At 38.4% G+C, this 22,248-nt stretch overlaps 1 protein-coding gene across 4 annotated transcripts in view; it reads left to right on the top strand.

Moving 5' to 3' along the window:
• Positions 1–22,248, top strand: part of LOC139697808 (spondin-1) — a 204,275-nt gene that overhangs the window by 99,987 nt on the left and 82,040 nt on the right. For all 4 annotated transcript variants that reach the window (XR_011702818.1, XM_071596657.1, XM_071596656.1 and 1 more), the window contains exon 3: positions 13,818–14,139. Coding sequence is in view for 3 of the 4 variants with exons in the window: in XM_071596657.1 (XP_071452758.1) it covers positions 13,818–14,139 (322 nt within the window). In the remaining variant the exon portion in view is untranslated. The remainder of the gene's footprint in view (positions 1–13,817; positions 14,140–22,248) is intronic.

The raw sequence follows: 22,248 nt of genomic DNA, 5'->3' as shown, positions 1-22,248 counted from the left end.
AACGAAGAGAGTTATAGACTTTTTCAAGCATACCCAGGTCTTTCATTATTATTATAAATTCAGGCATTCCGAGATTTCGGAGGGAAAATGCCGGTAGGTATGTCTTGCGGAATAAATTCAGTTATTTGAGTTATTAAAATGATCAATGTTTTTGAGCTTGTATCGATTGATGCAATGTGACCTGAAGTTTCAAATCAGGGGACATTCTATTGAAAGAAAATGGGATATCAGTCGCGAACTTGTCGATAAACAATAATGAAGTCGTCAAATTAAGGAGCTGGTAACATTGTGAAATATATTAAAGCTGAATGTTTTGAACTTGGAAAGAAATTATCTTCGGTTAGAGTGATGAAACACTGACCTTGGAAAATTCTTCATTTGTGACTGAAAGGTTAGGGTTTTGGGTCATTATCCGACGAAAGTTAACAAAATAATGGTTTACATTACACCTATTTGTCATTTTTTCATTCATATGAATTCGAGAGAAAGGGTTAATGGATTAATAATTCCACGCAGTGCTTTGTGAATTCTTGGCGAAAAGGTTTCATAGTTCTCCTTATACTCTTCCCGATCTTCTCCTATGGTTCAGCTGTTACGACGCAATTCCCTGTCCTTTCGAAGCCTCGATCCCCCGTCCTGTAAATGTTTACAAGTTGTTCTCGTGGCGACAGTTTTGAGAGGTTGTTTACTGTATCCAACGCTCTTTCCTTTGACTCTGCGCAATAATTTTTTTACTCAGTCGTGATGGAGATGCGCAGTGGGACGCCGAAAACAATTTCGTTCAACTTAGGCTTCAGCGAAGAGGATGGGGCAAAGGGCACTAGAAGTCTCATACTGTTTTACTATTCCCGGTTACTCTGATTTGAATCGGAGAGAGGATTCAATGTTCTAGGCTTAGCTGCATTGAAACTGGGAACTGGGGCTCGTTTTGATTCTCACAATATGGATTTCAGGAAACTATACTCACAAATGGGGGTAGCGGCTGCATGCGGTGGAAACGTTGAATAGAGTAAAAATTGATGAACTGGACGAGTGAACACGATTGGAATTGACTGTTCCAGTTTCACAGCGTTCAAAAAAGAGTAAACTTTTGTTTTATGCAGAAAGATGCTTTCGATGCTTCATGTGCGTTGGCCGAGAATTTAACTGCAATCGCGTTGTTAAATGTATAGGGATTCTATGAATTATATTATGTGTTGCATTTTAGAGAGGTTCTTAGAAATATACTGAAAATTAAATGGTAGACTTGAGAATGGCATACTAATACTGAGAATTGAAATACTATTTAGTATTTACTCGTCTTTTTATAGCATATATGGTTATAACTAAGTTTGCCCTGATTTTCGTTTTTGTGAATATTTATAATGACAGGGATGGCCACAGGTTCATGTGTGAGCAATAGGTTTTATTCGTGGCCTGTTATTTTGTTAAATATTCTGCATGATCAGCACCCCGAAAAGCACAACGAATCCCACCAATCCGCGTAAATAGAGTGTATGGTCTCCTCGGCAAAGAGAGCGTTTTCGACGGGGATGTGACTGAATAGGTGGAAACTCCCCAACCACGTCTTCGTATCATAATCGCAATCCTCGGAAGTTTCTCACCCCTTCTCGCCTCTCCGATTCCATTGCTTGGATTTTACTTATAATATTACGATTTTCTTGATTCTATAAAGCTGTTTATGTTTTTTCTAAGTTTTTTATACGTTTTTATAACAGTTGCACTCATTGTAGGTATATAATGTACTTTATCGAAGTCCATAAAATTTTCTAAATTGTCTAAATAAAGTCTCAGTGAGCAAAAATTTCCCTAACATATATTATCAGGTTTTCTAACCCTCATCATAGAGTGATATTTTCCTCTGCAGTGGAATGATTTTAGAAATTAATATCAGAGGCATAAACAATATTTTCACTCGTTAGCATATACTTTTCTTGGTATGGCGTTTGATTGAATGCTGTACTACTAAGACGATTAGGGGCACAATAGTTACGTGAGGCACGTGACCATGTCTTTTGCGTGCATGCAGTTCAATGCCTAGCATCTTCTCCGTCTCTTTGGACTTGTGATTCGTCAGATTGGTGGGCGGTCGAGAGGACGGTTAAATCCGATCCTCGGCGCGCAACAGTGCAGTCATTAATTTCCTTACCTCTCCGCTCTTACCTTACCAACTACCCTCATTTACCTCCCGCGTTCTCACCCTAATCTTAACCCTCCTCCACCTCCTTCTTACTTTCCTACTTCTTCCCTTGTGTGCGATGCGCATCGCCCAGAATAGCGTTTGACCCGGGGAGCTAGGGCATGGAATGTGGGGATGAAGGGAGTGGACTTGGGACGGTCGGTCGGTGGGAAGCCGCGAGGGGGCGAGAGGGGGCGGGGTGGGCGGGAGCGTCGACGGTCGGAGTGAGGGGGAGCGGGGTGATTGTGCGTGTGTGTGCGTGTCTTGTTTGCGTGGGCGGGAAGCGGCAAGTGCCCCCGTGAGAGCGGGGGAGGAAGGAGAGAATGGATCGGCCTGGAGGGAGTGGTGACACATGGCGGCGAGACTACTCCCGTCTTCTTCTCCCCCCTTCGGATCCCCTCTCCGCCTGACCCCCTCCTCATTCCCCCTGGCACTACCACACAAAAGGGGAATGGGGGAGTTTTTGAGAGTGGATCCACCGGTTAACCAATCTTGCACCGCCCCCGACCTGCGTGTTCAATCCACCCGATTCACGGGCGCCCACAGCGGAAACCTCGATATATGATGGCTTGAAGGCGGGTTGATTTCACCTCCTCATTGTCGCCTTGAATAAGTTCTCGTCGTCATTCATATCCCGAAAGGAAGATAAAATGTTTGAAAAAAATGAGCCTACTGTTACGCAATTTTTTAAATAACGTCAATGTAAAACAGAAGTCTTCTTTTACAGTGAGTTATTGCCACCGGAAGGAATGCCCAACATTTTCTTAAGGGTGTTGAAGTCTGGTCAAACGGGGGTGGATTTATAAAAGTGGGGCGCGAGACTTATGAAATCTTTATAGAGATTTTTTTTGGCAGCTCGGGGACAAGTCAAGCTAGCCCTTCTCAACAGTTTTTCTTGATCTGTAGGTCACATACCTCTTAGATGAAAGCGTTCCAAGGTCCGTTTTGGCGGGAAAGATAATCCTGTCAGCTCGGCCTCAACCCCGCTTGCCTGCATGCGAGCTTTGTTGTGGAAAAGAGTGTTTAAGAGTAGGAAACAGACATGTGCTTTGTGGTTTAAATTTTTTTCTGGCTATATCAATAACTTACGTTATCCCTGGCGAATATTTATATTAGTAGTGTTTTAATTTATCTACCAACCGTTACATTTTCCTATAACTTCTTCAACCATCGTTTATTTAATTTATTTAACGTCAAGACCTGCTATGCCAAATGTCAAAAACATCCAGTTTTCTTTCGTGCCTCATAGCACACGAGATTTTCCCTACGTCCGTTGGCCCATGTTTACATAGCCACGCAACTTGCACACCTTTCCATTACCATATTCGGCCGAATCGCTATATTTTTCACGGTTCTCGCCCGTACAATGAAATTGTTTTGGAAAATATAGTAATATGATTTTCCAAGTCTTGTTTTCTTGTGAGTGATAAAATTACCTAGTATTTTCATTAAATTGGAGAAAGGGTATTAGGTTATATTTGTTTATTTCCGCACTTAATGGAGATTACAAAATTAGATGACTTAATTTTTCATCAAGCCCTTCCGATTTAAATGTGACGAAGCATGGAAGGACTTAATGTTTTTACTGAAGGCAGTGTAATGATGTTTTATGCGTTACGAATGCCTTCCATCGTATCGCCGTGGCTCTGCATCGATTTTTCCTCGCCACGACGTGCTCTTCCCTTCTCATTTCCCATTCCTCCATTTCGACCTTCTCGCCCACGTTGGGTGCGTCGTTGGGGAATATCTCTGATGACGTAAAGGGCATTCCCGAGTGGGTGGTAACTTTTTTCTATATTATCCTTTTTTTGAAGAGTAAATCTATCGCTAGAGGACAAGTACACCAGATATAATTGTTTTTCCATGCATCCAATGTTTTAATGAAATTAAGATTCTTTTTCAATCGCCCGATATCCCGAAAAAAGAAACAAATGCTTGGAACGTGTAACGTCGTCTTTCGTCACCATTGACTAGCATAAAAGCTCGTAATCCTGAGAAAATTTATTGGTAAAATATTTTGAAATGCTAAAATGCACTCTCGCTCATTTGTAATAATGTGTGCCCACATAAATAACCAGATTACGCTTGCCATCTCGAAGTTATATTGCCAAAGGCTCAATCACTTAATGTCAGAACGTGATTATGAATGGTTTGCAATGATTAAATCGCATAGAGACTATAATGGCACATACGGAAGTAATTAGCTGATCAAAATCTCGAGTAATTTGTTACTTCTTTTGGAAAACTATTGCTGTGACGTCTTATATTTATCAGATCCAGGTGATTTTTCTTGTTTGAGGTCCCTAGCTCTTCTTAGGTGTTGTGACTAATGGAAATGTATATTAGTTGCTGGAGGCATAAGCCAAAAAACATTTTAAGCGGCTATAGCAGTGTTAACAACTTTTTACCAAATTTATCTTAACTTTTTACATTGCACAGCCATAAAAAGCTACATCATTACACTTAATATATACAAAATACCGGCAATAAACGTGGCCAAATATAACCAGGAGCATAGGATTTTATTGTAGACATAATAGATGAAACGTTTAAACCAAAAATCTTTAGCAGATGCATCATGAATGACCTTACTTATATAAAAAACGAAATAGGCACAAATTGTGTTTCTGGAACATAAAAGTGGTGGTAGACCTAACATCAAATGAACAGGAAGGCCAACCAGTAATTTTTTTTGGAAAAAAACATACAAATAGAAATTAAATATGTATTTGTTTTTAAATAGAATACCTCGGTAAAAGTTGAAACCGGTTCTAGAAAGTCTGATAAATGTTAGGCACTGGAAAGGAATATTATGAAATACTGCATAAAAGCGCAAAGAACCGTATAAAATATATATAGACAGATAAAAATTGACATCATGCTTAACTTATTACGATACGTTTCCTAGCACTTAAATATAGAAAAGAAATCTTGATGAAAAGAATATGCCTATCCAAATATATCAGAAGAATAAAAAAACCTTAAACCAAAACCTTTTCCACATTTTTTCAATAATAAATATCATCTTCCATAATTACTTTAAGTCACTTCATAAAACTGGACAATATTTAATATTAATCCTAAATAATCGTACAAGTACAAAAGTCAGTGGTAAAAATTCATATTGAACAGAAATGGCATTTTTCATTTAAAGCGAAAATTATTACACAAAAATATTAAAACACACCTAGACCTTACTCATCATTAAAAATAGTCATCACTGTTACAGAAGAATAAAATTGATATATTACGGAGTTTCGAGCAACTATGAAAACTGGAGGTATAGAGTACGAATTATTGGATCAAGACTAGGATTACAAATAATAGTTGATTACCCATATTTGTTTCAGCTTCAATTAGCTAAAATTAGCGGTGGATGTTCGTTGTGCATCATCTTTGATCTAGTAACATTGTATTCTATTCTTCCAGCGTAATTCATACTAAATGATTTGGTGGAGCAGTTATTTTGTCACTGTTCTCGGCTAGTGGGCTACGTCAATTGACCCAGCTTTTAAAAGATAACCTTTTCCCCGACATCGATTTATGGAGCCGCCACGACGATTCAGTCAATCTGCAATTTCAACCAGCAAAATCCAATACCTGATCCGAAATTAAATCCTCGATATTAAAGCTCTGCTCTTTCGGCTACGTTGTGTGAGAAAGATAATGAAGTAACAGATTTCATTCTGATTCCAAGTATTTACTAAAAACCCCGTATTAAAATTAAAAGGTCGCCCGAGCTTCATAATTGCCTTTTTCTGAGGAAGCTAATTGCAACGTTTGAACTAAGCAGAGACTTTATTTTTTCCGATTATTCACAAAATTCTCCATCTTCTTTCTAAGGCCATCTGTTTTGCAGCATTTTTTCACATTTTTTAATGTTTCTATTTTAAATAAAGTTGCATGATTAAAATTTTGTCTTTTAGTTCAAAAGTGACGTTCGTTTTTTCAGTCAGATATACAATTTTAGTTTTGACTATTGTTGAAGTTGAAGCTTCTTTATTGAGTAAAGAACCATGTTGAAATAAATTTTAAAAACGATCGTGTTAAAACATTATTTGAATATAAGCACGCTATAAGAGCGAAACTTCAATACGATGGAATGGACTCTCTATTTATGTTCAGTTTTACTCATAAATATGCTTTTGCTTTGAGAAGGCACCCAAAGAGGACCAAGTAAATATATGGAGCCTAAAAGTCTTATGTTAGTCTCAAAGTCTATATTACCACCCTTTATCTTCATGGCAAAGCTATTGTCTGTTTCATTCCACTGGAAATTTAAAAATATGGATTAACGTTAATTACAGTTAGAATCGTATGCAGTGTATTTGATATGCACTAAATAAATTTTAAATTTGGCTACTACCTGTTGTGATACAAGGATAAATGCCAGTTGGCTGTTTTATTTAAAAGATTTCACTTACGTAATTTTCACGGCAACGCTTAATAAAACTAAAACGACCACTAGAATATCATAAAATTCCAACCAAATAACTCAGCTGTAATGTATTTATATGTAATGTATGGTGTCATGCTATTTAAAAATACGTAGCATGAAACAGCAGCAAAATGACTCAAGAAGAGGAAAAATCAAATATTTAAACTACAATTATTGCTCAGATTGTCCTGATGGTTGGAAAAAATAAAAATTTAGTAACCAAGGGCAGTTTGAAGATCAAGCTAACTCTTTTGAGTAATGATTAGTTATCTTCATCTAATATACGTTTAGCATTGATACGCTCTACATTTATCGAAGCTGCAGATGCCACAAAGTTTAATTAAATACTACACTTTGGAGATGTGTATTTGCTTTTCTTCATTAGTTTCAGCCAAATAAATATCGACAAATGCGGAGTATGGACTTCATGGTAACTCATTAGGTGCTTCCTTAAAGGAGCTTCTTTGTCACATACTATGTTTGAAATGATGACTAGATTTTCTGAATGGACTCTCCCGAAATTCCTTTCGCTTCAATGAGTATTTTTGAAATGACTTTTCGTTTTCTTCCTGAGAGGCTAGAAGGTGGTTCCTGCCAAGTTTTTACTTGGAATGGCTGCCCTGGCAAACGACGTTGGTAGACTGAGTGGTGTCTCGTCTTAATACTAACTTCGTTCTCCTCTCGCGGAAATATTTTCCTGGAACTAACTCAGCACACCATGGATATTTGTCAGGCTCTTTTGATATTAGCTGGCCTCTTCAAGTTGAATATATTTTTTTGGTGAAGTTAAAATTTAGGAACCGATTAGAATTAATATAATAACAGTTTATACTTTATAGGAGATAAAATATGAGAAAAATCACAGTGATTTCGTATCACAGATATGATATATTCGTATAATAATATTATGTATTTTTATTTGCGATAGTTGAATTAATTCTCTAGATATCACTGTTTTAATTGTTTTTTAATATGTTGTAGCAGGAATATAACAATTCCTTTCTTTTTATCAATCATTTGCGCTTCATAATTCTGCCACTAATTTTGTAAATTTTTTTCATCATCTATTTTATACAGAAGCTCTTAGCCTCTAAATTGTAAATGCTGAAAATTTATTAATTAAAGATAAAAGCAATCTTCTTAAGACAACCTCCCTTATTTGAAAACTACTAACTTTCGTTTTTGTAACTGATACGATAATCTGCTCAGCATCTGTGCTTCTTATGAATGAATATCTTCAAGTTTTCCATTGGTAACTCTAATTTGAGTTGTTAGAACATTTTCCAAAGCAACGAATACCTTCATCAAATATGTTCAGTATAATGGACTTATGTAATCAGTAATGGAAATCACTCTTCTGATTTCCGACCAGTCCCTATCAATTTTTCAATTGAAATCGGCGTTTACTCAACATCTAAATATCCGTTTGTCACAAATGTACCAGGAGATTTCAGTAATATATATAGATATTGATTACATTTCGATGTTAAAACTTCAACTTTATTGTTTATAGCAGAGTTCAAACAAATTTTCATTGAATTATTACTCAAGTTTCAACGATTAAAAATACTAGTTGCGGTTTATCCAGTTTTCGACTCTCTTGTGAACTGTAAATTTATTATGAATTACTCGAAAGCGTTTTCTCTTTTAGTAAACGAATAATATATTTTCGCGAACCGTTCGTGCATTGCTGCTTGTGCAGACTCAGGGAACGTTTTGGCTCACTGTCAGATTCAGCAAAATAGTAGACGTCACCGACAGGTGTCGCGCCAAGTAGACGTCTTCTTTCCGATTGGTTCGAGCGGACGAGTCACCTCTGAGTTAAGGACAGTCGTAGTTGAACACGATTCCAGCAATTTTTGGTTCGATCAAGATTCCGAAAATATAAACATGGTAACGAGCCGAGACTAGACCCTTCCGCACACTCAAATAGATCCCACCTTTTCGCCCCTCTGAGCCATGACGCGGACTATCCCTTTCGCACGTAGGTCCATGTTTATCGAAACCCTTGCAAAAGCAGGAAGGGAACGTGCGTCTGACCATTCCCGTCCTTTGTTTGCGTACTATCTTCCCAATTTACAGTCGTACCCTGGTTGCTTTTAATTTCTTGTCTGGGCCTTCATGTTCCCAAAAGTTCAAATAATCCATCATTAACTTCCTCTTGTGCTCTGAAATAAATAATATTTAACTAGCCGAAAGAAACTCCAGACGACCGAGAGGAGAACCCTACTGCCAAATTACTATGGGATTCACCACTAAAATATATCAGAAAATTAAGCATTTTATAAACTGTAGTCAAGATACACAATTAGTTGGATAGGTTTGACATATGTTCAGGTATATAGCATTGGGATCAACCGTAAGAAAAAAAATAATGAGTCTTCAAGAAAGAAGAAGGAAAATTGAAAAGGTTTTAGGCTATAAACTGAAGCAGATAAGCTAGTTCTCTCGTTTAAGAAGAGTTTTAGAGGAAATGGGTGATATAAATAGGACATTTAAAGTAGGTTTTCGATGGATAAAGAAATTTTTATGACGACCTCGTGTAGGCAAGATGTAACTAAAGTAATGGTGAAAATGGGGTATGGAGGAGTTTGTATGCCTGTGAGACATCTTGTTGGCATAATAATAAGCGTAGATTAGAGTATTTTAATGCAAGAGTGCTTATAAGAATGGAAAAAATTGACAGAAAAGTAAACAAACGAAGTACTATGTAGGATAGGAGATGAGAGATGATGGCCGGGAGAAATATTAAGTTAGGCAAAGTGGATGCGTAGAATGAATGGTAAGAGGCAATAGAAATATGGAGATTTTGATTGACGGGAGCATTGGGCAAATAATGTAGAGGTAGGATAATATTAGGTATATTGGACCGAATGAATGGAAGTAGGCAGTATGTGTAGTTAAGAAAAATGGTTAATTTTAACTCATGACTTAGGGTATTTAATGTCGTGGTATTCTGGTTTTAGAACCACCACACCCATAGTTATCAACCCGAAGGTTGGTTTAGTGGGTAAGGGAAGAGCTTCACCTAGTTCTAAGTCCTATATTGTGCGTGAAATTAACACATCAGAGGAGAGGGCATTTCCTATCCCTGTGCCATCTATGGTTTCTCAGGAAGATCTATTACACAAAAAATCACACGGCTTGGATGAAACTGATTGGGCCCATAGGCGTTCCAGGGAATCAAACTCGACTGCTCCGGTCGTTAGTTCAGCGTTCTACCCAATGAGCTACCACGTCCTTACATTCACATCAGCTGTGTTCAGAAAAGTAGCATTCATTTTTGTCCAATAAATTCCTAGGCAGGAAGACTTTTATTATTAATGGCTGCAATAATATAATATATTAGTTATTATTTTAGAATGTAAAATATCGGAACTATCAGTAATGCCAATATTTGTAATGATTATCCTTATATAGAACCGTAGACATAATTCTATTAATGCTGATATCAGGACAAATTTAGTGGTCCTATAAGTAAAATGGAAATTAAATAGGCCCCGAAGAATGCTTAGGCAAAATCATGAAGACATGTTTTTCATATTTCAAATGGTGTTGTAAACCAAATATGAAAAGATATTTTAGAATGTGACATTATACATATATATGCATGTGGTGTATGTTCCCTAATTTGGCACAAATATCTCCGATATGTGTCCCCTGCGGCTTAAATTAAATTCAACTACGAGCTGGAGGTAGGTTTTTCCCAGTCGCGTGCAAAATAATTTGTAATAAAGATCGTCTTTAAGCAATAGTGAAATAATTAATGCATACGGCTTAAATTGGCATATCAAAAAGCCCACCTACGCCTTTGTTATCTAATGAAACAAATGCGTCTTATATTCTTTCGGAATGGTTAAATATTCAACTGAGGCAAATTAAATTTCAGAAAACCTTAATGAATTCGAGTGCTGTAATTATTCTCTGGAATTAAACCCGAACACGGTCTCTTCGGTTGGCGAATTATCATTGTTATGGTCCAGTATTTCTTAAGAAGCGCAGTTAAGGAATTTTTTGTCCTGGTCGTCTTTTCCTTGGGACACAAGCGAAGCTAATGCATTCCGATAGGACCACCGAAATATTCATGAAACCGAACCCAGCGGTAGTTTACTTCTGGTGCAAGATGTGGCAGGGATGGGCGATTAGAAATTAAAGAGCAAGGCCGAAAGTCTTCTATTCCCACCGGAGTGCAAGCAAGGGTGGTGGTGGCTTTAAGGGTTTTTCTCTCTTCAGATCATTGGATGCGGATGGAACCCTTAAAAGCCCCAAAGTATTTTAGTAGTTTAGCCAACCTCACCTTCTTCCCTCTTGGGTCGGATCGACGCTGAAAGCAGCACTACGTTCAAGGCATAAAATACTATCCCTTCGGTGGTATTAACCCGTCGTCGAAGGACCAGGACTACCCCTGTGACTTGCCTTTTCACTTTGATCAGTCCGTTTCAAACTTGCTGTTCTTCAAAGTTTTTCTCGCGAAATAAAGAAAAAAGAATATCTAACAGTTGCCTACTTGGAGACTGGGACAAGGAATTTTATTCTTGTATGTTGGACTTGTTATACTTTCGTCTTGATGCCTCTTCGATGCGTCTTTCAAAAATATCAATATTTGTTCCTTGTTTTGAATAATTCCAAACAGAAACAGTAGTATTGACTTTATAGAAAAGCAAAACGTAATTAAAGATACATATAAGAATCCGTGCACTTTTTATTACTTGTATAGTACTCGTATTTACTCACGTGACTCAATTTTCAATTCTCTATATCTGCCTTTTATTAAGTCATTATCAACGGTCAGGGTGTTGTAATCGGCTTCAATTCCATTAAATCAGTGTACTTGTGACTTAATTATGCCGCAAGTTTAATTTAAAACAATGATAGTGAAGTTAATTACTTTTCCGGGACATGATTGTTCGATTTCTCTGCCTACGACGGAGGACCCTGAGAAGTCTGAAATCGACAGATTTACGTCGGAAGTTTTTATTTTAAGTTCCTCTTTTCGATTCCGGAGGGGAATATTGCTGGACTTGCCCCGTGCGACGGGTCCCCGGCACCAAGTTCACTGGGCGTTGGAGCCCAACTCCATACGTCACTTGGTCGGCCGGGGGCCTCCGGATGCGCTGTCATTCTAGCTGTCGCATAGGGCGGGTCGGCTGGATTAATGGACGGGACGAGCGGCCACGGTTACCATATCCGCGGAAATTGTTTAGTTTCTTGGCTTACGCATCTTCCTCCGAACTCCCGAATTTTCCCTCGCCCGCCCTCGTTAGTTGGAGTCTTGCTCGCCGACCGCAGAGACATCTGATGGCCGAAGGGGAGGACGAGTAATTCGAATTCGTTCCACGGAGGTCGCTCGTTTGGCCATGCATTTCAGATTTCCTCGGCGAATTTTCTTCGCTCGGCTCCCAGCTCGTTCTATGTCTGACGGCGAGGAATGACTCAGGCTGGGTTGTTTCGAAGTCGTCTTGAGAGGCACGGTCTCCTCTCTCCTCTAATCTACGCCGCGGTTTAGTTATATTACAGCAGACGGAAGTCTCTCGTAACATCGTAATCAATGGGGAGCGTGGGGAAGGCTGTGGCCTTCGGATCTGGAAAGGAAAGCATAAAGAGTTGAGCATCACTTAGGTAAAAATAATGCAAGTAAGGAATGCCAGCATTTTAAACATCACGATATCCTTCATCTGTATCCGTGTCACAGCGGCTTCTAGGGGCCGCGCTCAGAAGCCCATTCTGGCCTCTTTGTTATCGCCAGTGATAACAATATCTCCCAGATCTGACGATTATTGTTTTTACTCACTTTAACCCGGTGGCCTTATTAAAGGGTCATCGATGTATCACCATAAGTCAATGAATTAAGGGTGAAGAAGATAACTGTTTCTTGAAACAATTGCTGCACAATTTCAACTACGCCAGCACATCCTCAACTATTACAGCACTATATCCTGGAATATCTAAGATACGCTTCGCGGCAGATAAAATATATCATTTTTCCGCAAAAGCTCAGTTCCGAATAATCTACCTTTTTTCATTCGTGATAATTCTATTTGGAATTTTGCGTATGGGATTCCTTGAAATCCAAATCATTGAACTTATAAGAAATTCAGGTGTTCTGTTTTTAGTTCAACCAAACTCCAAGCGTCTCTAATCGGAAATGCATAGTCGTCGGTTCTTCTTCTTGATAAAGTCCCGCATAAAATAAGAAATATTGGTAATGTTAATAACATTATCGGATATTCATTTAAAAAATTCGAAAATCAGTGATGTATTCCTACTCTTGCATTTAACTGCCCGTTATAGTGCGACAAGCGAAACGGCGTTGTTTGGAATATTAGTAATGTCGCATTTTAAGTTTGTAAAGTTTCATTGAAACATTTCTTATGACTTCAAAACCATCCATTAAAGTTTCAGAGTTAGATAAATTTCCATTTGGTTGAATAGATTATATATATATATATATGTAAAAAGAAGTTAGATAATATCCGGATCTTTGGGAAATGTCCGGCATAAAAAAATACTTCGAATGCAGGAATACCAATATTAATCAACTTCGTGCCATGAGTCACGTCATCTCCCATTACGAATTGTGGTTTGACTTGCTAATAATATCGCTGTTATGCTCGGAATGCGGTGTAGAACAAACGGAATGGGGCGAATATCATGGTTCTAGTAGAATTTTTTGAATAAAAATGGTAATTACCTACAGCCAAGCACCCCATCCAAGAGTCATATTTTGACTGTAGTTCGTAGTCAACTGAGGTCCGATCATGCACAGGTAACGATACGTGCTTAACAATTTATAATGAAATCGATCCTCCCTTTAACCACAGCTAATATATTCCAAATTTCATATTCCCATCCATTAATTTCATTTTCAATCATTTCAAAGTTTGCGTGGCATTTGGCTCAAAACTAATGTGAAGCCCAAGAGAATTTTTGACGAATTATGATTTCATAATGACTAAAGCTCTAATTTTCAAACATTAATGCCAGTTGAAGGCAAAGGGACACAATTTCTCAATTATTTCCCCATGAGTAGGCAATACTATAAGTGCCTGCATTGCAACTGCACTAGGTGCCCATTCACAAATTCCAATGATCGTCCAGCCAACGAATTGGCTCGAAAATCCGATATTTTGAGTGTTCTGTTTCTGACAAAAGTATTTATTCCCTCTGCTGACCTGACATTTTATTCCTTCCCAATTGCAGTGACACTTCAGGGCTCTCGCACCCAGCACGCCACCAACAAGTTCTCGGGCTTCATGCTCGTGGTGGAGTCTGCTTCTGGCGGAGACTCCAATTTCTACTCTGGGGCGTACGGACGGGCGTGGGGCGCCGCGCCAGAGGCGGGGGCCTCCGGAGCCAACAAGCCCCCGTCCCCCGTCGGCACCTTCCAGCTCTTTGGCGACGCGCTGACCAAGTTCAGCGAGAGATGCCCCAACATGGTCACCCAGACTTCGTCCATCCCCAAGTCCGAGATCCAGGTTTTGTGGGCGGCACCCGCTGCGGGCAGCGGTTGCGTCGCCTTCAGGTGAGGGGCGCTCTTCGGAAATTGGTCGCCGCTGGGAAAGACACAGCACCGAAGCGGTGGCATTAATCTGCCCAATTAACTTATAATGGGATACGTGACATAAATTATGACATTTACGTTTTATGGGGAATGGGGAGGGCAAATAATTAAAGAGGACAAAGCCGGACAGTCTACTTTCAAAGCAGCACATCCCTTTCATGTGTGCTTGTATTTACGCTTCAAAGATTTATCTGTTACCCATTAATGCTATTAATATCCAATTAATTGCATCGAATTCATCGTGTTGCCTTATGAATTACATTAGCATTGAATTCTACGCTGGGTTATTGTAACAATAAACATATAAAGGGGGACTGTAGAGCTATTATTTCAGCAAATTTTTATTCTCTACTCAAGATTATGCAAAATGTGATATTAAATCATCATTTATATTCACCATAGAGCAATAAAAATTTATACGTTTAAGTTTAAATTATTGAGTGGCTTTGTCACATTTTAAGGGATAGTGAAATAGCGGTTTTTCTTTTATGGAAACGTAATTTTCTGCGCACCCGTTTTGGCCATAAATTAAATCTACCAGGTTTAAACTAGTAAATGCTAATTTTTTCTGTGGAAAATATTAAAAATTAATTCATTCATGAGGATGAGAACAATATGGAAATTGTAGAATGAATTATGGAAAGCTAATGAACGGTATATTTGCTGTTTTGAATCCCACAGTTCACAAAGAGTGCCTTCAAGACTTTACAATTTATACTATTGTAATGATATTTATAAACAATTAATGGAGAGGTAAATTTTCTATGCATTATGAGTGCGATAGAAAAGTAATTTCTTTTACTGAATAATATGTGCCTTATAGAATAAGACATGAGAATAGTGGCGTAGCATTTATTGTTCTAAGCATCCGAATTACTCTAGGAAAACATTTTATTCTTCTGATTTAAGTGTATATTTAAGACGAAAATCTATAAACGGTGGCGTATTTAATTTCCAAATAGCGTGTAATAACTCGCTGGGCTCCCGCATATCTCCAAAGATTAAAGGAAATTGATCAAATGTATCAGGTGTTGATTTAATTAGAATTGCGTGGACTCATAAGTAACAAAATGCAGTTTAACAGGAAATGAAATAGGAATTTAAAACATTATATGTGCATTGTTGTAAGGCCAAGGTATTTTTCCTTCGTTACCGATGGAGTGATGATTATCTAATTCAAATCTAAAATATTGAAATCATTTATTTATTACGTTTTAGCGTCTCCTAATTATTGAAGTAATAACACAATCTTCATTAATATGAAATTAGAATGACCTTTATCAAAAAATATGCGTGCAATATTTGTTTAAGTTTTCCTTTTTATTATAATATATTGCGATACCTATCAATCTCATATTTCTTTACGCCGATTTTGAGTTACGCATATTGGCATTTCACAGAGGTGGTGACCTTTACTTCACCACCCACATATCTGAGAATATTCCATGTGGCATTCAGCGTATTTTTACGAGAACGTTCGTGTGCGCCTCGCTAGCCAACCATGACCCTTAAGGTTGCTTGGAAGTGGAGTAATCCCTTGTATGTGTGCCCCTCCGAAGTTGAGGTTAAGGCAAGTACCTTGCAACATGTACACCAGTCCCTCGATGCACGCAGCGCTACGAGAGATTGAATACAGGCTTTGGCATCGTGACCGATTTTTCCTATCTTTTTATATTCATCATAATTGATTAAATTGTAATTTATCCTAGATTTATCGCCAGCTCTTAATTAAGGTGTAAGATTTCAATGGTGTAAAAACGGCCTCTTTTTCAATGAAAAAAAAATGTTTCTCGAAGAATAGCCAATATGTGTTTGTTTACTATAATACTGAGCTCACGTTAAATTTTTATATCGGAATGAATACTATTTGCTTTACGAGAATTGCAGTAACCTCTTTGAAATTTCATGAACAACTAAAAAAACCATTGCTCTATCAAATTAAGAACTTTCTCTCTTTGCTGTATTGATTATCAAACAACTGGCATGACATTCATAGAAAACCGTAATGATGTGGTGTCATTAACCGTTTCCTATTGCTGCCGTACCCTTATTATGTGCACTCGTATATAAATTATTCTATGCTTTTTAATTATATTCAGGTTGGCGAATTCATATTAGGTAAAATATGTCCAGATATATCTGATGATTACAAATAGTTTCCATTATCTGAAGGAAATTGCTTTTTTCTGAGAAAACTAGATGTAAAATATCTCTTGTAGTTCAACCCAGATAATCTTGAAAAGTCACGTATAATTTTTTGAAAATATGTTAATTACTCACGATATGTATTATATGGTTTTGCTTTGCATCATGAAGTGCTAATTCTTCTGAACTTCGTTTAGCTATTGCAGAGATTTCCTCCGATTAATTGCATTTAAATTTAGCGAAGACATTGCATTATTATTTGTTAATATAACAAAAACAGGAAATTATCGTAACAATGATAGATTGAGGAGTCCTGGAAACAATTAATTCTTCAAAAGATGTGATTCCCAAATTCTATTTTTTTAAATTTGAGTTTCGACAGCCGCCAATTACGATAGTAAAAAACACGTTTTTCAACTTTACATGCTAATCAAAGCTTCAAATATTACGGCGCTGTGTTGTGATTTACAGTATTTTATATTTTCCATTAAAATGTTACGGTAGGTCTAAAAATTCTCAACATTTTCAAACATTATTTTGGAATGAGGAAGAGAAAATATTTACTTCTAACGCATTAAGAATTATGAGGTATATTATTTTGACCTATCTCGCAAGGCCTTTTATGGTACAGTTTAGAAAACATAGAGGGGAAATGGATCGCTTTGCGTCTCTCAGAAGAGTGTTTCATCAAAAAGATGCATCAATAGAGGGTCATTGTCGGGGAGAATTCATTTTATTTAAATTTAATTTAAATTATTAATAATTCATACCATAGATGTCATATAGTTTCGCTGAAAGTAACCTCTCAAATTAATCTTAAGTTAAATTTCTATAATTCCCACGCTTAAATAATTTTTCGAAAAAGTTTCGCGAAAAACAAAATACCAAGTTTTTCTAATTTTCTGAGTGAAAAATTTAGGTTCTGGCAAATCTAATGATGCCTCTCGTCTTTGTAATTCCCTTGGTCTCTACAGACGAATTATTTCTCGAATGGTAGTGACCTCCGACACTTTAACTGATCATATATTTAGGAGAGAAAAATAAACCAGTCATTGGAAGTTATGAAGATAAATTTCTGATTATATTGGGGAATGACACATTAGAGCAAATTAAGAATATTATTATATTGACATCAGTTTCAATAACGATGCAAAGAGCAAGAGTTATAGAACGGAAGTAGCGAGGAATGTTATAAACAGAACAGGGATGGCGAAGTGAGTTTCATCCATAAAAAATAATTACTGACAGGTAATAATACTAGTCTACAAATAAGGCATTTGTTTTCAAAACTTAAATTAGAATCATAATTTTCTACGGTTGGGAGACATGATAAAAATTACAGAAAAAAGATCAGAAGCGATAGAAATATGGTGCTCTAGAAGAATTACGTAAATAAAAATGGTTCAATGACTGACAAATGAGGAAGTACTTCGAAGAGTGGGTGAAGAGAGAAGCCTAAGAAGAACATTTCTAAGAAGAATGGGGAAACTAATTGGACATGTACGGAGGTACGAGAGTGTACTGAAGACGATAATCGAAGGAAAAAGAAAGGAAGAAGTACAGTGGGAGTCCAATTAAGGGAAGCAGGAAAGGAAAAACGTATGAAGGAATAAAAATACAGACAGGAGATAAGGTAGTTTGAACTGCTACCAACACATTCTCGGAGCCCATTATGTTAATACTTTTTAAGAACTCGGGGGGCAAAGAGTCCCGAAAATACAGGCTTAAAACCTCTCCTATGATAGAAATTGCCTTAAAAACCTCAAACGGACTCGACTTGGTTTAGGGCGTGTGTGCATGAGTTAAAACCAAATGTGCTTGAAATTTTCCTTTTATTGCAATCAAATTTTGAATTTAAACAAAAAACGCTTGTTAGGAGGAATTAAAAGCCAGTTAAATTCAACAAGCTCTAAGCAGTGGAAATAGAGTACACTTTATTTCCCCAGCGTAGTTTTGCATCACGCAAAACTTGACATATCCAAGCAGTGACGTGATGAACATTTTTGAGGGGCTTTTAATGTCCTCAAAACTATTGAAATTAATTCGTGTATTTTTGCGCATTAACAATCGCCAGCATCGATAGCACTCGATGAACTGTAGTCACACATGAGATGCCAAAGTCACCAATTTTTCTTTTTGAATGTGGACATCCCTTTTGAGCTGAAGAATTAAAAACAAGCAGCCTCCCAACTTCACCGTTTCACAGCACCACTCACACTGAAATTGAGAGAACTTTGAACTGCAAGACGCAACTGAAAATAATGCCCGTGGACTTCTGGGGAGCAGTTTTCTCGACGACAACTTGAAGTCCCTAGCGAAAACGCATTCAGCCATCCCATCGACCTCATCTCGGAGAAGTTTTCAACGCTCAAGCACTTGGCGGCACCTTCCCATCCACACAATTCCCCGGCAGCGGGGATTGATGATGGATGCCTCGAAGTAGTGACCCCTTAGCGGCCTCTTGCCGCCGAATGGCCGCAGGATATCGCGAATGAATGCCTCCGCGGGGCACGACGCTAGCACCGCAACCAAGACGAGGACGACCGCGCCCGCGAGAAATCTTCGTGGAGATTGCATTGTTGGCCTGACGGCTTAACTGTGACTCTCGAGGCACTGACTTCAACTGAACAAGTCGGAAGAGAGAGAGGAAAAGGAGAGTTTCATAATCCTGGGCTTCTATTTATTTACCCGAAGTTTCCGGCATACCCAGAGGGGGGATTTCATTTCTCTTCCCCCCCTCCTTTCCGGCCTCTTTCACGACTCGGGATTTTTTTTAACACCGTCAGCAGCGTGATAATCCGTAATGCTGCTCTTTTTTTGCCCCTTAAAGGCGACGTCACTTTTCCGGCAAAGCGCCTGGACGTGCGGAACTCTATGGTCAGGAAGTGCGGTGGCGGATGGCGTAAGATTCAACCGGTGTTCAGTATTCTCAGTACCTTCCATATTGCACATTAATTTATCAAAATTCGGGGATTTTTGGCTCATCAAAGAAGTTGTATGGCGTAAATATTTCACGTAGTCATCGTAGATATATATCCTCATAAAAACGTACTTTCCATCTAATCAGGACCAAATTATTTTCTTCACTCGTTAATCTTTCATATCAATACTTTGATGCTAAATACTTTCGTTCCTACCTCTTGTTAGAAATAAGAGGAGGGAAAGAAACCTTCAAGCCTCAAGCTCACCTATCCCATGCTAAATAGCGGCTCCCATTCCATGTTTTCTCAAATTCCAAGTTTTTCTAAAATATTTGCCTCATTTTCTTCCTCTTGAGGGTTTATTTCAAATGTTTCCCTTATTTTATAAAGATTGCGGATACCTTCCGTTTTAAATCCATCTGCTTCTTTTCCATTGGATTTTCACTATCTCCAACTCTTCTGTGTATTTTTTCATTCCTCACTTGTTTCATCTATTTAATTTTCATCAATTTTCTTTAGCGCCATGCTTTAAAATTAACGAGCCCACTCTACACTCTTCTACTTCCCAATTTGTCATTGTTGTGTGCAGAAACTCCCGCTCTGGTTTCCCCATTTGTCGTTTCATATTTTCTTGCTACGCAATTGGTGACGTCTACACAGTATCCTGAAACCCACCGCAAGAGTGTGTCTGGAACGCAGAAACAAATACCTACTTATTAGTAGTTTTACTTGAGTGTGTTCTTACACTCTTGATAATTCCGTTTGCATTAAGTGATTATGGCCTTGAGCGTGATTTAAAAAAAGACTTGTCTTTCTTGAGTGATTGTAGCTCCTTTTTCTGTCTCCAACCCCATATCCCTTAACCGTTTTATTCTAAATTTGTGTGTGTGTGTGTGACTGATTATTGACACCGAGATGACCTTCTTGGACCCATTTCTTTAAACTACAGGTCGAATCACAAGTCCTGATATAATGGCCATTCAGAATCTTGCCATGGCACTATGTGTGTTGTAACCCTTACCTACTTGTTACTAAATATAATTTATAAATTTCTATAGACAGCCGAGAAGAGCGGGGAATACTGAATGACAATGGAATGTTGAAAAATGTGACAAATGAGTGAGGAAGAAGGATAAAAAGATTATTTATGTTAAATGGAATGTAGGGAGATAGGAAGTATGTGGATAAAAAATGGTTTTCTGTAATGCATGGTTTTAGTACCACATTAGACATAGCTTATAAATGTGTGTAGTATCTCCATCTATCAAAAACCTATCTTCATCGGCATACTACTCCAGATAAATATATCACGTTTGCAACTCTTTTTAAAGGACTTGTAAATTGACGAGATCCAAGACTGACTGTTTGACCTTGTAGTGAACTCTTGCAAATGTTCTTTTTGGCCTTAAGTAACTTAAATTTTCTCTGTTTTGTCTTCCATTCACTTCTTCTATTTCTTACCTTCTGTGTTTCTATGAATGCATGTCTTCTTGCCCATAACGGCGTTTAACATCCTTTTATGACAGCTATGACGTCTGAGTAACATATTGTCTTCATATTAATATTTTCTGGCCTATAAAGATGGCGGGAATGATTACAAATAGAGTTATTTGAATTATTTCATCATGCCTCATTATGCTTGCAAACATGTTATACTGACGATCAAACTCAGTGTCTAACTGTCATGCATATGCCTGGTCATTTACTGCGGAATAAACAAAATGTCCGAGCTGATTACCTTGGAAAATGACAAAAACTGTTGTACCTGGTCCATTAATGGATTAAAACATGGATGTTACGTTGTCATTGGTACGGTTCATATTTATGGCGGTTAGGATAACATCTGGTCTCCGCAGTGGGAGCATCATCAACGTATATAACGATGCAGCTGGAAAATAATGAGGATTCATAATCATGCGGAGGTAATATCTCGGGGCAATAAAGCTTCTTGCAGGAAACTGTAAACAGAAAATCCTCATCATGCCTCCTCTCGCACGTGAGGGCTACTCTTTGTGTTTAGGGCCTCTCCGAAAATATTGACCACACCTGCGGGCCTTTGCCTCAGCCAATAGTAATTTTCTCTTGATCATATTTGATGACTGTCGCTCCTGTTTATCCTTCCTCTTTTATCACTTTGCCCCGCTTGTGCCCACACGTCCCACCACTTTTCGCGCCCCTCCACCCGTCATCTTTTCGCGAAGGAGTTCCCATATTGGCGCACCTGTCTCGCAGCCATTTCGGGAACTATAAACATAAGTCACCTAGGGGGGTAGGCAAGGGCTCCACCTCTTCCACCCCCTCCCCTATCTCTCCATCTTGCACTCACCCACGCTCATACTCGTCTCCTCTTTCGCTCAACCTTCCCACGCCCTACCCATCACCCCCACCACTCCCCCCACCATTGCTTCACTCACCCCATCCCCCTTTGAATGGGCCCTCCAATCCCTCTGCCACTTAAAGCGAATCTATCTCTCGGGTATCCCATTAAGCTCATCGGGCTCACTCACGCAATCTTCTCACCCTCTCGGCCCTCCCCACAATCGACACCTTTTTTTCTTACCGTCTTCATCTTTTACGTGTCTAAAAAACCTTCTTATGAGTCTTCCATCTTGACCCCACGGCGGAAAGCAAAAGGGAGGAGGAGGGAAGCTTAAAGAGGCTGTTACTCTTCCCCGTCGAGGTCATTAACAAAGAGTCGGCAGAAAATCTTTCACTGATATATATGAGCTCAGGTTTTTTGCCTACTTTTCAAACCCTCGCGAAGCGCATCCAACTTTGCCTTTTTCCAGTGCCAAATGAAAGATTTTTGTGAGGTAAAGATATTTTTTGGTGCATTATTTTTGTGTTTTTCGGGGAATATTGAGGGAAGTTGTGGGTGACGTTGAAGCATAATTTATCTTTTTTTTTGTTCCAAGCTGTTCACCCTCGCACCTCTCCCTCCCCTCCCTCTGACTGGCCTCTTTCTCATTTCACACTGCCTCTTCGCCTTCATCAACTTTATCTT

Source organism: Hetaerina americana, unplaced genomic scaffold (genome assembly GCF_022747635.1).
Source record: "Hetaerina americana unplaced genomic scaffold, ioHetAmer1.1.p SCAF_8, whole genome shotgun sequence".
Taxonomy (NCBI): domain Eukaryota; kingdom Metazoa; phylum Arthropoda; class Insecta; order Odonata; family Calopterygidae; genus Hetaerina; species Hetaerina americana.
Note: the sequence above shows the minus strand (reverse complement) of the source record. Positions and strands in the feature narration are given on the sequence as shown.